Below are 15,050 nucleotides of genomic sequence, written 5' to 3'. Positions count from 1 at the left end.
AGAGCTGAACCCCCTAGAGCAGAGTGGTACCAAACATTTTAAACAAAGGCCAATTTTACTGTTCTTCAGGCATTAGGAGGGCCAGACTATGGCCAGTGAGAGTAGAAATTGTCCTGGCATTGGTGGTAGTAAACCGTGCCCCATCTTTGGTATTATGGGAAGTAATAAAGCCCCATTGTTCGTGTCAATGAGAGGAATAGTGCCCTGAGGGCCAGCTAAGGCAAGCAGAGGGCCGCATTCTGCCCCCCAGGCCATGGTTTGGAGATATTGTCCTAGATCAGGGGTGGGCAACTGTGGCCCTCCAGCTGTTGCAGAACTACAAGTCCCATGAGGCATTGCAAAACTGAGAGTTACAAGCATGACTCCCAAAGGCAGAGGCATGATGGGACTTGTAGTTCACCAACAGCTGGAGGGCCACAGTTGCCCACCCCTGCCCTAGATTATGTCCTTTCTGATAACATAAATAAGGCAATAGCAGTTGTAATTTCGATTCTTAGAATCATACTCAGAACTGCCACCTAGTGGCATAATTCCAAATGTCCATTAACCGCTATCCCACTGCCCTATAGCAGAAATACTGCTACAGGGCAGCAGGGGTGCGCAAAATCACGTGTGTGTGTGTGTGTATGTATGTATGTGTGTATATATATATATATATATATATATATATATATATATATATATATATATATATACACACACACACACAGTGGGGATCGAAAGTTTGGGCACCCCAGCTAAAAATTTGTATTAATGTGCATAAAGAAGCCAAGGAAAGATGGAAAAATCTCTAAAAGGCATCAAATTACAGATTAGACATTCTTATAATATGTCAACAAAAGTTAGATTTTATTTCCATCATTTACACTTTCAAAATAACAGAAAACAAAAAAATGGCGTCTGCAAAAGTTTGGGCACCCTGCAGAGTTAATATCTTGTACTGCCCCCTTTGGCAAGTATCACAGCTTGTAAATGCTTTTTGTAGCCAGCCAAGAGTCTTTCAATTCTTGTTTGAGGTATCTTTGCCCATTCTTCCTTACAAAAGTCTTCCAGTTCTTTGAGATTTCTGGGCTGTCTGTCACGCACTGCTCTTTTAAGGTCTATCCATAGATTTTCAATTATGTTGAGGTCAGGAGATTGTGAAGGCCATGGCAAAACCTTCAGTTTACGCCTCTTGATGTAATCCCCCGTGGATTTCGAGGTGTGTTTAGGATCATTATCCATTTGTAGAAGCCATCCTCACTTTAACTTCAGCTTTTTCACAGATGGCATCAAGTTACCATCCAAAATTTGCTGAAATTTTATTGAATCCGTTTTTCCTTCTACTCGTGAGATGTTCCCTGTGCCACTGGCTGCAACACAACCCCAACGCATGATTGATCCAACCCCATGCTTAACAGTTGGACAGAGGTTCTTTTCATTAAATTCTGTGCCCCTTCTACTCCAAACGTACCTTTGCTAATTCCTGCCAAAAAGTTCAATTTTAACCTCATCGGTCCACAGAACTTGTTTCCAAAATGCATCAGGCTTGTCTATATGTTCATTTGCAAAGTTCAAACGATGATTTTTGTGGTGAGGACGTAGAAGAGGTTTTCTTCTGATGACTCTTCCATGAAGACCATATTTGTACAAGTATCTCTTTATAGTGGAATAGTGTACCACAACTCCAGTGTCTGCCAGATCTTTCTGGAGGGATCGTGCAGTCAAACGTGGGTTTTGAATTGTTTTTCTCACAATCCTGCGAGCTGTTCTGTCTGATATTTTTCTTGGTCTTCCAGATCTTGCTTTAACTTCCACTGTTCCTGATGACTGCCATTTCTTAATTACATTCCGAACAGAGGATATTGACATCTGAAAACGCTTTGCTATCTTCTTATAGCCTTTTCCACCTTTGTGAGCGTCAACTATTTTCAGTTTCAGTTTTCTAGACAACTGCTTAGAAGAACCCATGGTGCTGATTGTTGGGGCAAGGTCAGATGAGTCTGGGCATTTAAAACCTTTGAGATTGACATCACCTGGTCTTCCCAGACGATGATTGAGAACAATCCATGACACTGGCAGGTCTCAGCTTGGCAAAGGGGGCAGTGCATGCTATAAATTCTGCAGGGTGCCCAAACTTTTGCAGACGCCATTTTTTTGTTTTCTGTTATTTTGAAAGTGTAAATGATGGAAATAAAATCTAACTTTTGTTGACATATTATAAGAATGTCTAATCTGTAATTTGATGCCTTTTGGAGATTTGTCCATCTTTCCATGGCTTCTTTATGCACATTAATACAAATTTTTAGCTGGGGTGCCCAAACTTTCGATCCCCACTGTATATATGTGTGTGATTTTGCATTTGCGAGTAGGGGGCGTGCACAAGTCCTGGCCACACCACCATTTGTGGTCTCAGTTGTCAATCACCAGGTCCTGGCTGGTGATTACTTGCTTTTTCCCCTGTCAGCTCCTGCACACCTCTTTGTATAGCAGAGCCATACAAAGCAGTGGGCTTACAGTGGAAAGCACAGACACAGCCTCATAGTAAAACACACACAGTTAACCCTTTGATCGCTCCAGATGTTAACCCCTTCCTGCCCAGTGCCATTAGTACAGTGTCAGTGCATTTTACTAGCACTGAATCACTGTATTGGTGTCACTGGGTATGTCAGTGACACCAAGTCAGTTTCCCCCAGTATCAGAATGCCCACCGCAGTCCCGCTATAAGTCGCTGATCGCTGCCTTTACTAGTACAAAAACAAATTCCAGTATCTATACCGCCATTTGTAAACGCTATAACTTTAACATAAACCAATTAATTTACACATATTGGGATTTTTTTTTTATCAAAGACATGTAGCAGAATACATTTTGTCCTAAATTTATGACAAAATTTGATTTTTAAAAATTTTTTTATTGGACATGTTTGATAGCAAAAAGTAAAAAATATAGTTTTTTTTTTTCACAGTTGTCTGTCTTTTTTTGTTTATAGCGCAAAAAATAAAATTAGCAAAGGCAATAAAATGCCACCAAAGAAAACTGTATTTGTGGGAAAAAAGGACTTAAATTTCATTTGGGTGCAGTGTTGCATGACCGCGCAATTGTCAGTAAAGTAACGCAGCGTCGTAATGCAAAAATGGTCAGGAAGGAGGTTAAATCCTCTAGAGGGCAAGTGCTTAAAGTTCAGAGATATTTAAAGAGGACCTTTGGTCATTTATACAATAAAATAAAATAACAGTCAGCAGCTACAAATACTGTAGCTGCTGACTTTGAAGATACAGACACTTAGCAGCCCAAGGATCCAGCACTATCATCAAATGGGCTGATTCTAGGCTAGTCTTTGGGTCCCTGGTGATGCCATCTTGCTTGTGGGAAGCAGGCTGTGAATTCCTGGTGGTGCACAGCTGTATTGCCACTTCGCAAGTGCAAGATGTGCTGCACATTCTCAATGGTCCCGCAGTCTCCTGGGACATGTGATGTGTCCTTGGAGGTTGTGGGCGGGGAGGTTGCTGTCAGAAGTAGGTACCCATTCACAGAAAAAAAAAGGTTATGATGGGGGGGGGGGGGATAAATTGTAGAATGCAGATCTCCTGCAAGAAAACAGAATGGACACACCCTAGCTAACTATTGTGATAACTTTACATATAACCAAAACACCTGCGCTCTATTAACTCCCCCTGTGCACAATATCTGCTGTAATATACACAATGATTTGCAAAGACAAATATAAACCACAATATACGGCGCTTATAAAGCATGATATAAAGTGCAAAGTAAATAAAGTGCGAAACAACATATATCCACATGTGATTCATATTTGTATAAACTTGTGACTAATTGAATTTATGACTACTTCATATATATCCTGTAAATTAGACCATTATCCATAAAGTGCAACAGTTCTTGCACAACAAAGTACTATAATGTATAACTTCTGTGAAATAAAGTGCTTCATGCAAACCCACCACTTCATGCTCCTTGTGTTCCACTGGACCTTCTTGTACCACCACCACCACTGACAACTTACCAGACAGCCATGACCTTCTCAATTAAGAGTTGGTCTATATGCGCTTGTTTGTATATATAGATTCCCCCACTCCAGTATGTCAATCCACCATGCTCCTCATTTGTAACTTCGCTAGAGGTATCATGTATTAAAAGGGGAGAAGGAGACTCCAATAGTGTAAAATACGCTTTATTAAAATTTCACATCAGAAATATAAAACCATCAGTAAATCTGCTCATATTTCATAGTGCATTACGCCCTGCACTTGGGTTTAAACACTCAATGTTATGCCGGGCTCGCCCTGCCTAACAACGCTCAGACCGCTCCACACTACAAGCGTATCTCACCACTTCCGGGTCACCAGATCTTAACTTCCTGTAGCTCCGCCTCGACATACCTGTTGTCATGCTGATATCATCAGGAGGTGTTACAGGAAGCTCTCACTTGATTAACTGTTTACATACCAATTATCTTCCATGTGTGCTGCTAATTATTTATACAGCTTTTTATACTACTGTTCATAAGGCAACAAGGTTGTTACCATCCACAACCATCTACCAGTTTGTTGTTAACCTCTATATTAATATTCCACCTTCCAATTCCCCAAACGATTTACATCGATTGGTATATGATATTAAACAAAGGTGAAATAAGTTTACTAAGCGCATCTAAAACATACTTTAAAAAAAAAGTATCATTTTGGGATATTATTTGTTTTTTATTTTGTCCTCTCCAATGACTTGCATCTTTCCCATGGCATTCTTTAAAATGTCTGGATACTCTATGCTGGGTATATCCTTTCCTAATGTTATTCATATGCTCTCCCACTCTTCTCCTTAGCTCTGTAGTTGTTCTATCCACGTATTGGAAGTGGCATGGACACTCCAATACATAAGTAACATGGGTACTTTTGCACGATATCAATTAATTATTTTGGAACCTTCTATTATTGACATTGGACTGAAAGCTGGTTCTTTTTCTATCTTTGTTTGCTAGTTCTGCATGCTATGCACTTTTTACATCTATAAAACCCCTTTAAATTCACAAATTGCTACCTCTAGAGGATGGATTTATGACATTTTTCACTATCATATTTCTTAAAGCTTTGGCTTTCTCGTAGATGAATTTGGGATGCTCCGTCAACTCTTTTTTTCTAATGTTTTTTCTTTTATTAGGATATTTGAATGTGCAATATATTTACAAAGACTGTATACACTATGATGTATATGAGTCAAAACAGAAAAACAAAAGAAATAAAACCGGAAAATAACCTTGCAACTTGGTGACTTACGAACAAATTATCTGGCCAGCAGACCTGGAGGAACCTACTGCTGGGCCCAGGCACCTCAATCCTTGCAAAATAAAGTCCTTGTCTACACTGGCCATGTCTCGCCAATTATAGGTTGTATTTTACCACACAGGTAGTCTAGTGCTCCCCAGTAATAGAAACTGATTCCATGGTAGAGCAAAATCCCCAACAGGCTAACAGTTGGAGCCGCAAACTATCCGATCTGCGAACAGGACCTAATTGCTTTTTCTGTTGCTGACGAACATCCATAAGAACTGACGGGCTTCTCAGGAAATTCAATCAGGCATCCTTTCCTCTGCAAACAGGTGTAATTGACTCTCTTTGGGCAGGCAGATCACTGATCTACAACCAGTTCTAATGATCGGGAGCCCGAAGGTAGAGCCAAATTTAGACATGGGGGGCGGGGAACTTCAGGTTCAGGGTTCTCCGTATACATAGTTAGTTTATGTTCTCAACGACAGTCACACATTTTTAAAATGCAAAAAACAACGTCATTCTGAGGACACGCAGTCATAGTGCTTTTTGTGTGGTGCGCTTGAGCCACTAAAATTACTTTTTAAAAACTACAATATGCCAGTCCAGGGTAAAAACTTTTACAAATGATGGCCAGTAAAATATTCCTCACCAAGAAACGTTTAATAAAAGAAGTAATTTTTGTCTTTATTATAAATTTTACATCATTTTATTTTCTATTTTTATCTTTTTTTTTTAATATTTCATATATTTTTTGTATAGAGAAGTGTTTATAAACCTTTTTTATAGGCAAGGCACACTTAATAATTTTGCACAATCTCAAGGCACCCCATTCTAAAATGTAAAAAACTAAACTAATAGTTTTACATAATGCAGCAACATCCACACACATAGGACACCCAAATTAAGAGGTGTTTTATTTTTACAGAGAATACACTTTTGCACGATGGCACTGACTACTATTCCAATGTTTCTCTACTTCCTCATTTTGTCTTCTCACTCAGCAAATTTAAACCTAGTGCTAATTGAGATTGGCAAGGGAGGGACAAACAAGGATGCTGTGCAGGGGCCTGACACTCTCCTTATCAACCGATGATGCCATTGGTTGTTAGTACCCAGGCAGCTGAAAGGTTGTAATGGTGCACAATAAAAACCCTTGCTGGTCTGTATAAAAATTTTTTGGCAATTTTTAGGTATTTTGCCAAGGCACCCCTGATGAAACCTGAAGGCACCCTGGTTGAAAGGCTGGTATAGGGGGAGGCCCCTTTGCCCGGGGGGACCAGGGAAGTTGCCCCTTATAAATTCGGTACTGCCTAGCTGTGATAGTTTGTGATTGCCTATCCCAGTGATCACTCTGTAAACTATCCCCTGTACTTGAAAAAGAAAAATATACACTGGGATGGGGGGGCATTAACAAAACTGGAGCAGGCAGAATCTGGAGCATCTGTGGATTGGCATCATTCCAAACATATTCCTTCTTTTTTTGTATTCTCCTCAGTGTGCAAGTCCCCCTCCTTGCTTACCTTTATAGAACACATTCTGTGCCTTATCACCTGTACTGAAGGGTTACATAATCATCTTAACACCTTCAGTGCTCTTGCTCCTCATTCCTCTCTGGTTAGGTACCCAGTTTTGCACCCCCCTCCCTTTCCCCTGCATCCCCTATTCTCTTTGTAGTGTTTCAGTCTCCTGTGCTGCTGCCCTTCCTTTTCATAATCATTCTGTGCTCCCATGGGAGTACATACTTTTTTGAGCGATTGCACACCCAGAGCACTTGCAAAACATGCACAGTTAGAGCACACACAGCTTGCACAATGTGAGCACAGACAGGGCACACTTACTCAGCAAATGTAGTCAGAGATCACAGAAACAAAGCATGCATCACCTTGGAACACAGGGATGGAGCACTTAGAGCATTCCCACACAGAAACACAACTTGCAATTTTGGTAACAGTACTTGGGACAAGCATACCTGGTGTATGCACACAAGACAGATTAGTCTGAGCTCTCAGATAATTTACAACAAGGTCTCATTCACACAGGTATACTTAAGAGTACACCTGTGCGAGGGTTGTGTTTGCCCGTATGGGGATTCACAGGTGTCCCATTTAGTCAGCCGCATGCATGGCAGTTGGGACACAGTGGCTCCACAGACACAGCGGCTGCTCCCAATTCAACATACACACAGGTGTATGGTACTAAACGCAAACTATCTGCATTCGGGGACTCGCATCCACATCCATACGGCTGTCAAATTGCAAGTGGCTGTGTCTGTGCAGCCACTCCATTCCAATTGACATGAATGGGATTCTCCACAGTTGGATGTACAGGACTCCTGCGCAAACAAACATGACCCTCGCACAAGTGTATGGTTAAGTACTCCTATGTGAAAGAGGCCTAATGCTTATATTATTATTATTAGTAATAATAATAATGAATTAATAACCACTTGCCCTTAAGAGGATTTACCCCCCCCCCCCCCCCCCCGCCTTCTAGACCAGGCCATTTTTTTGCCTTGCGGCAGTGCGTCACTTTAACTGACAATTGCGTGGTCATGCAACGCTTCACCCAAATTGAATTTACGTCCTTTTTTTCCCACAAATAGAGCTTTTTTTGGTGGTATTTGATCACCTGTGCAGTTTTATTTTTTGCGCTGTGACGGAGGTGTAGGTGGGACACAACACACGCGGAGAGCAGTGGGGCACACAAGGCTTTTATTGAGTGATTTGGAGGGCATACGATGAGTATAGCAAGGTTCTGGCAAAACAAAAGTTGCGTTCGTACCACAGGGTGGGACACACGACAAGGATCACCAAGTTCTGGTAGGCAACAAAGGGGAATTAGTCCGTAGCACCGTCTGGGCCCACAACAGGGAGGCAGACTCTGGCAGGCAATAGGCTAAGTCCGAGTAGCACACAACAGGGTGGCAGACTGGCAGACAATGGGTTAAGTCTGAGTGGGACACAGCGGGGTGGCAGACTGGCAGGCAACGGGTTAAGTCCAGGTGGGCACACAACAGGGAGGCAGGCTCTGGCAGGCAATGGGTTAAGTCCAGGTGAGCACACAACAGGAAGGCAGGCTCTGGCAGGCAGTGGGTTAAGTCCAGGTGAGCACACGACTGGAAGGTAGGCTCTGGCAGGCGATGGGTTAAGTCCAGGTGAGCACACAACAGGAAGGTAGGCTCAGGCAGGCAATGGGTTAAGTACAGATGGACACACAACAGGGAGACGAGAGTAGAGAGGGTTAAGTCCTTGGCACAAGGTAGCAATTCAGGGACTCCCTAGCCAGCAGTGGCCTCAGCAGAGAACGTCTAGGCAAGTAGGCACCAGGTCCGCACGGATCTTTGGAGGGCTGTGTGTCCTGGCCGCAGCTTCAAGACCACACAGGCAGTGTAGAACCACATGTCCCAGCAGTGCAAAAAGCCTAGTTCAATGCATCTAGCAAGGCCTGCAGCCGTGAGCTGCTCTGTCCATCTTGACTCAAGCTCTGCCCATTCTTCCCCCCCATAGGGACAGCAAGCAGCTATCCCCCAGTTCCGACATGTCTGGCTTTTCACAGCCACAGGACAACATGCTGTCTGCGCTCCCTGCTGAGATCAACCTCATCTCCCACCCCCTGCGGGGCAGAGGAACTCCAAAATTTAAGCAGACAAGCTGACTGCTGACATACTTATGGATTTCAACAAAACACAAAAATAAAATATTTCTTATCTCCGTAACATGCGCTATGAAAAAAAAAAAGACCAACAATTTTAAGTAAAAAAAACAACAATATTTTTGACTTTTTGCTGTTAAACATGTTCAATAAAGAAATGTAAATATCTAATTTCGTCATAAATTTTGGTCAAAATATATTCTGCTACATGTCTTTGCTAAAAAAAAATCCAAATATGTGTAAATTAATTGGTTTACGGGAAAGTTATAGCGTTTACAAATGGAGGTATATATACTGTAATTTTTTTTTTCACTAGTAATGGCGGCGACCAGTGACTTATTGCGGGACTGCAGTGGGCATTCTGACAATAGGGGGAACTGACTTGGTGTCACTGACATCCCCAGTGACATCAATACAGTGATCAGTGCTGATGAAAAGCACTGCTATTGTACTATTGGCACTGGGCAGGAAGGGGTTAACATGTGGGGCAATCAATGGGTTAACTGTGTGCTGTTTTACTGTAAGTTGTGTGTGTGCGCTTTCAACTGTAAGCACACTGCTTTGTATGGCTCTGCTATGCACGCCCCCTAACCGGAAATGCAAAATCACGTATATATACGGGATTTTGCGCACCCCTGCCACCCTGTAGCAGTATATCTGCTATAGGGTGGCGGTAGAGCGGTTAATAAGCATTGCTAGATCTGCATGGTACTAGTTCTGGATTTATTTTAGCACTTACATTCTTTTTGCATGTGAGGTATTGAGTTTTGCAGGTGAGGTGATTCCCTGTATGTGTGAGACCTAGTGGGGAGTAGCAGTTTAATTTTTACACAAATGTAGTGTGCTGTGCACAATTCAAAAGATAAGGACAGACATCTGCAATCACAAATAATTATTTAGCATGAGGCTATTTATAACATTTCTTCTAGTTTGACAAACAATTTGAATCTATTTCAGTAGTCATATGAATTCTCTATGGAAACAAGAGAACACATTATTGTCTGATGTTTGCTATCTTGTTACTGTATCTTACAGGAAACCAGTTAAAGGATAAGTTCACCTTTTTGACAAAAATAATAAATGCACATTTTTGCAGGTAACAAAATGTGCATTTATTATTTTTGTCTACAGGAGCCTAGAAAACATTTCACCCGTGATCAGTAGCTCGCTGATACCACACAGGTCTCCTGCAGACCTGTCAAAATATCTGCTTGCCGTACGGGATATATGGTCAAGGAGATATTCTGACAGGAAGCTTCAATGATCTACCACGGCATTGCAAACTACAAGCCAACAGCCGCTAAGGTTGTCAGGACTTGCAGTTCATTCATTCATGGAAGTCCGTGAATGAATGATGCGGCTGAGTGGGCAGAGCCCCGCATGGCCATGCTGTTTTCAAATTTGATAGATAGTACGGGCAGACTTCTCCTCGAACTATGTGTCAGACGGAGGGGGGGCTGCGGGCGCCGCTGCGGCTATGGGAACATGTTACACATTCCACCCTTAAAACAGGTGGAACATGTAACTTGTTTCAAACACTTATTTTAAACACTTCCAAAACCATATAAAGAATGATGCTTTAAATGTAAACACAGACATACTAATATGAATTTGTTATGTTTCTTTTTTTCTCTTTACAGTTCCAGAACCTTTCAACTTGATGGTTTATTCATATAATCTTAACACAACTTTGCACTGGAACTACAGTAGAATGGAACTTAAACCTTATTTCTGTGTGGAAAGATTAGAAGAATTGTAAGTATTGTTGAAGTGATTTTAAAGTCTCTTCCTGTTCTTGGTGTGCTACCATAGGCAGCAGTTTTCTATGGTGGCACACCTGCATGCTCGATCGGCCCCGCCCCCTACTCTTTCGTCACAGGATTCGACTGATAGCATTGGGAACCAATGGCTACTGCTGCTCTCAGCCAAGCCTTTGAGAGTGGAGAAGAGGAGAGCCACTGGGCACTGTGCTGGTTCAAGTGAGGGCTTGGGTAAGTGTGGGGGGGTGATACTTTAGCCTAAACATTTTTTACCTTAAATATAAAACAATGAGCCTCTGGCAATAATGTGTAAAATGTGTTGTGAGTGTTGTAAGCTTCTGTACACCTCCTATTTCCAAATGGAAAAAATTAAAGCAGTTCAAATATAGTTGGGTTGGTGCAGTGCTCTCAACAAAAACATATACTAAACAAATATACTGAATTTAAAAAAAATTCTTAATAGTTCACAATTTACAAAGTAATAGCTGGTAACCACATGAAGCAAGTTTAACTTTAGTGCAAAGTGTGAAACAAAACCTAAAAAATATAGTGGAAACCTTGCTGGTGCTATTTGTATACAATTCATTATCTGCTGTTGGTACTGTTTGCATACAAATAGGTGTATGACTGCTCCCAAAATATCAAGTGTTAAACTATCTAAAACAAGAAAAAGTATTAACATAATACTGAGTAAAATGTATCAACATGTAACAAAATATTCACTTTCAAAATATTGTGCAGCTCAGTTCACAAACAATGTGTTTATAATAATTATCCCTAAAAGCAAATTAACAAAAACAAAGTCCTTAACCACTTGCCCTCCTCAGGAGTTACCCCCCTTCCTGACCAGGCCATTTTTTGTGTTACGATGCTGCGTTACTTGAGCTGACAATCGCACGGTCATGCAACGCTGCACCCAAATTAAATTTACGTCCTTTTTTTCATATGACTTTCTTTTGGTGGTATTTGATCGCCTATGTGTTTTTATTTTTTGTGCTATAAAAAAACCCAACAATTTTGAGAAAAAAACTATATTTTTGACTTGTTATTAAACATACCCAGTAAACAAATTTAAGAAATCAAATTTCGTCATAAATTTAGGCCAAAATGTATTCTGCTACATGTCTTTGCTAACAAAAGTCCCAATACATGTAAATTAATTGGTTTACGTGAAAGTTATAGCATTTACAAATGATATATATACTGGGATTTATTTTTTTATTTTTACTAGTAATGGCGGTGATCCGTGATTTATTGCGGGACTACGACGGGCATTCTGACACTGGGGAGAACTGACTTGGTGTCACTGACATCCCCAGTGACACCAATACAGTGATCAGTGCTAAAAAAAAGCACTGACACTGTACTAATGGCACTGGGCAGCAAGGGGTAAACATGAGGGGCGATCAAAGGGTTAACTGTGTGCTGTTTCACTTGTGTCTGTGTACTTCACTGTAAGCACACTGCTTTGCATTGCGGTGCTGTACACAGCCATCCAAAACAGTGTGCACGAGCTGACAAACCAGACAGTTCTCCCCGTCGGAGATGCTTGGTAATCATCGGCCAGGACAGACGCGGCCGCAAATGACGGAGATGCAAAATCACCCGGAAATGCAACATGTGATTTTGCGCACCCGTGCCACCCTGTAGCAGTGTTTCTGCTATAGGGCGGTCGGTTAATGTCCACCATCAAGTGAAATATGTACAGAAAATAAAAATATAGTGAAATAAATTTTTTTCTTTGCATAAAGGTGTGATGTCAAAGCACCCAGTGTCCTTCCCCTTTTCAAGTAAATGGCTCACCTCAACACGACTTAAAATACGAAGTAAAAATTTGTTCTTTTAAAAGATATCATATACAGTGCAATCCACTTCCAATCCTGTTGGGGCACTATGCAACAGCCAACGATGCGTTAATAGATCCACTCTCTTCATCAATGCAAGGTTCTCACAGTTCCAGACCATTTGCCAACATGTCAAAAACAGAAAGGAAGACTTCATAGCGTAAAACAATCTATTATTTATTAATAAAAACCATCATAGATGCACTCACATTGCCATGTGTCATGCCCGACACTAAGGAGGTATTCACATAGACAAGTAAAGCCGCCAGCTCCAGCCATGAATACAGGCTGCATGTCAAATTAGTGATATACTGTTACCAGCTATTACCTTGTAAAGCTAAAATTCCAACATTAACCATCCATTTAGATTAGCTTTAAATTACAATATACATATAAATGGGTGCAGTGTTTATACATCAACTATAAATCCTCTTCCACCAGTCCTGTATTGTAAAGTGCTAGTGCTGTGTAAAACTTCTCAATGTCCAATATATAACCAATCCAAATGAAGTGCTTCCATTAATAGTGTTTTTCCATCGTGCCAAAAAGTGCTCTCCACCTCTCCCTTTAGAGAAAAGCCACTCACCAGATCCTTATGACCTGTTATACGCTGCTCAAAAAAGTTAAAGGAACACTTTGAAAACATATCATATCTCAAAGGGGAAACATATCATGCTGGATATGTATACTGAAATAGACTGTGTAATGTGTTAGAAATGTAAGGATACCCCATTGTTTGATGGAAATAAAAATTATCAACATACAGAGGACTGAATTCAAAGACACCCCGAAAATCAAAGTGAAAAAATTATGCAGCAGGTTAGTCCATTTTGCTGAAATGTCATTGCAGCAACTCAAAATGGTACTCAGTAGTTTGTATGGCCCCCATGTGCTTGTATGCACGTGGGGGCCATACAACAACATTGGGGGCATGCTCCTAATGAGACGACAGATGGTGTCCTGGGGTTTTTTCCTCCCAGATCTGGACCAGGGCATCACTGAGCTCCTGGACAGTCTGAGGTGCAACCTGGCATTGTCAGATGGACTGAAACATGATATCCCAGAGGTGTTCTGTTAGATTTAGTTCAGGCGAACATGGGGGCCATTCAATGGTATCAATTCCTTCATTCTCCAGGAACTGCCTGCATACTCTCGCAACGTGAGGCCAGGCATTGTCGTGGACCAGGAGGAACCCACTGCACCAGTGTAGGGTCTGACAATGGGTCCAAGGATTGCATCCTGATACCTAATGGCAGTCAGGATGCCATTGTCTAACCTGTAGAGGTCTGTGCGTAACTCTATGGAAATGCCTCTCCAGATCATTACTAACTCACCACCAAAACGGTCATGCTGAACAATATTACAGGCAACATAACATTCTCCACGGCTTCTCCAAACATTTTCACATCTATCACATGTGCTCAGGATGAACCTGCTCTCATATGTGAAAAGCACAGGGCACCAGTGGTGGACCTGCCAATTCTGCTGTTCAATGGCAAATGCCAATCGAGCACTGTGGTGCCAGGCAGTGAGCACAGGGCCCACTAGAGGATGTAGGGCCCTCAGACCACCCTCATGAAATCTATTTCTGATTGTTTCGTCAGAGACATTCACACCAGTGGCCTGCTGGAGGTCATTTTGTAGGGCTCTGGCAGTGCTCATCCTGTTCCTCCTTGGACAAAGGAGCAGATACCGGTCTTGCTGATGGGTTAAGGACCTTGTCCAGCTCTCCTAGAGTAACTGCCTGTCTCCCGGAATCTCCTCCATGCTCTTGAGACCGTGCTGGGAGACACAGCAATCCATCTGGCAATGGCATGTATTGATGTGCTATCCTGGAGGATTTGGACTGCCTGTGCAACCTTTTTAGGGTCCAGGTATGTCTTCATGCTACCAGTAGTGACACTGACCCTAGCCCAATGCAAAACTAGTGAAAAACAATCAGAAAAGATGAGTAGGAAAAAAAATGTCAGTGGCCTCCACCTGTAAAACCATTCTTGTTTTGGGGGTCATCTCATTGTTGCCCATTTAGTGCACCTGTTGTTTATTTTGTTAGCACCAAAGAAACTGATTAACAACCCCCTCTGCTAATTAACTGTACAGATCAATATCTCAGGAGTTTAATTGACTTGATGCTATACTCTGATTAAAAAGTGTTCCTTTAATTTTTTTGAGCAGGTCCACAGCGCTTTATTAACACCCTTTATTTCCTCCAGTTTGGCGCCATATGACATCTTCTCCAGATTAAAATGCACTTACAGGCTGTCAAATTCGAGTAGCATTGAGAATCAATCGCACCTCCAGGTCCCAGGAAAAATGCTGTGTGATTCAGCAGCCGGAAATGACACAACCATATGTGATGTCAGTGTGGCTCTGCCCAGCTAATTTTGTCCGTGTGACGTCTTCAGGATCATTTTAGTGTGTGGTAAAATAAAAAGTACTACACTATTGCGGTCTCTGTCCTGATAATTCCTTAGTATATATTTGAAGGCAGAGCTGGAGAATGTGCCATATGGAGCCAAAATGGA

At 41.7% G+C, this 15,050-nt stretch overlaps 1 protein-coding gene across 1 annotated transcript in view; it reads left to right on the top strand.

Moving 5' to 3' along the window:
* The window catches only part of IFNGR1 (interferon gamma receptor 1), a 90,879-nt gene that overhangs the window by 38,596 nt on the left and 37,233 nt on the right, over positions 1-15,050 (top strand). The window contains exon 2 of the mRNA XM_089676229.1: positions 10,562-10,676. Coding sequence (XP_089532355.1) covers positions 10,562-10,676 — 115 coding nt within the window. The remainder of the gene's footprint in view (positions 1-10,561; positions 10,677-15,050) is intronic.

This window comes from Staurois parvus, unplaced genomic scaffold (assembly GCF_062004578.1).
Source record: "Staurois parvus isolate SC_StPar_1 unplaced genomic scaffold, SC_StPar_1.0 ptg000165l, whole genome shotgun sequence".
Lineage (NCBI taxonomy): Eukaryota > Metazoa > Chordata > Amphibia > Anura > Ranidae > Staurois > Staurois parvus.
This window is presented reverse-complemented; position numbering and strand designations above follow the sequence as displayed.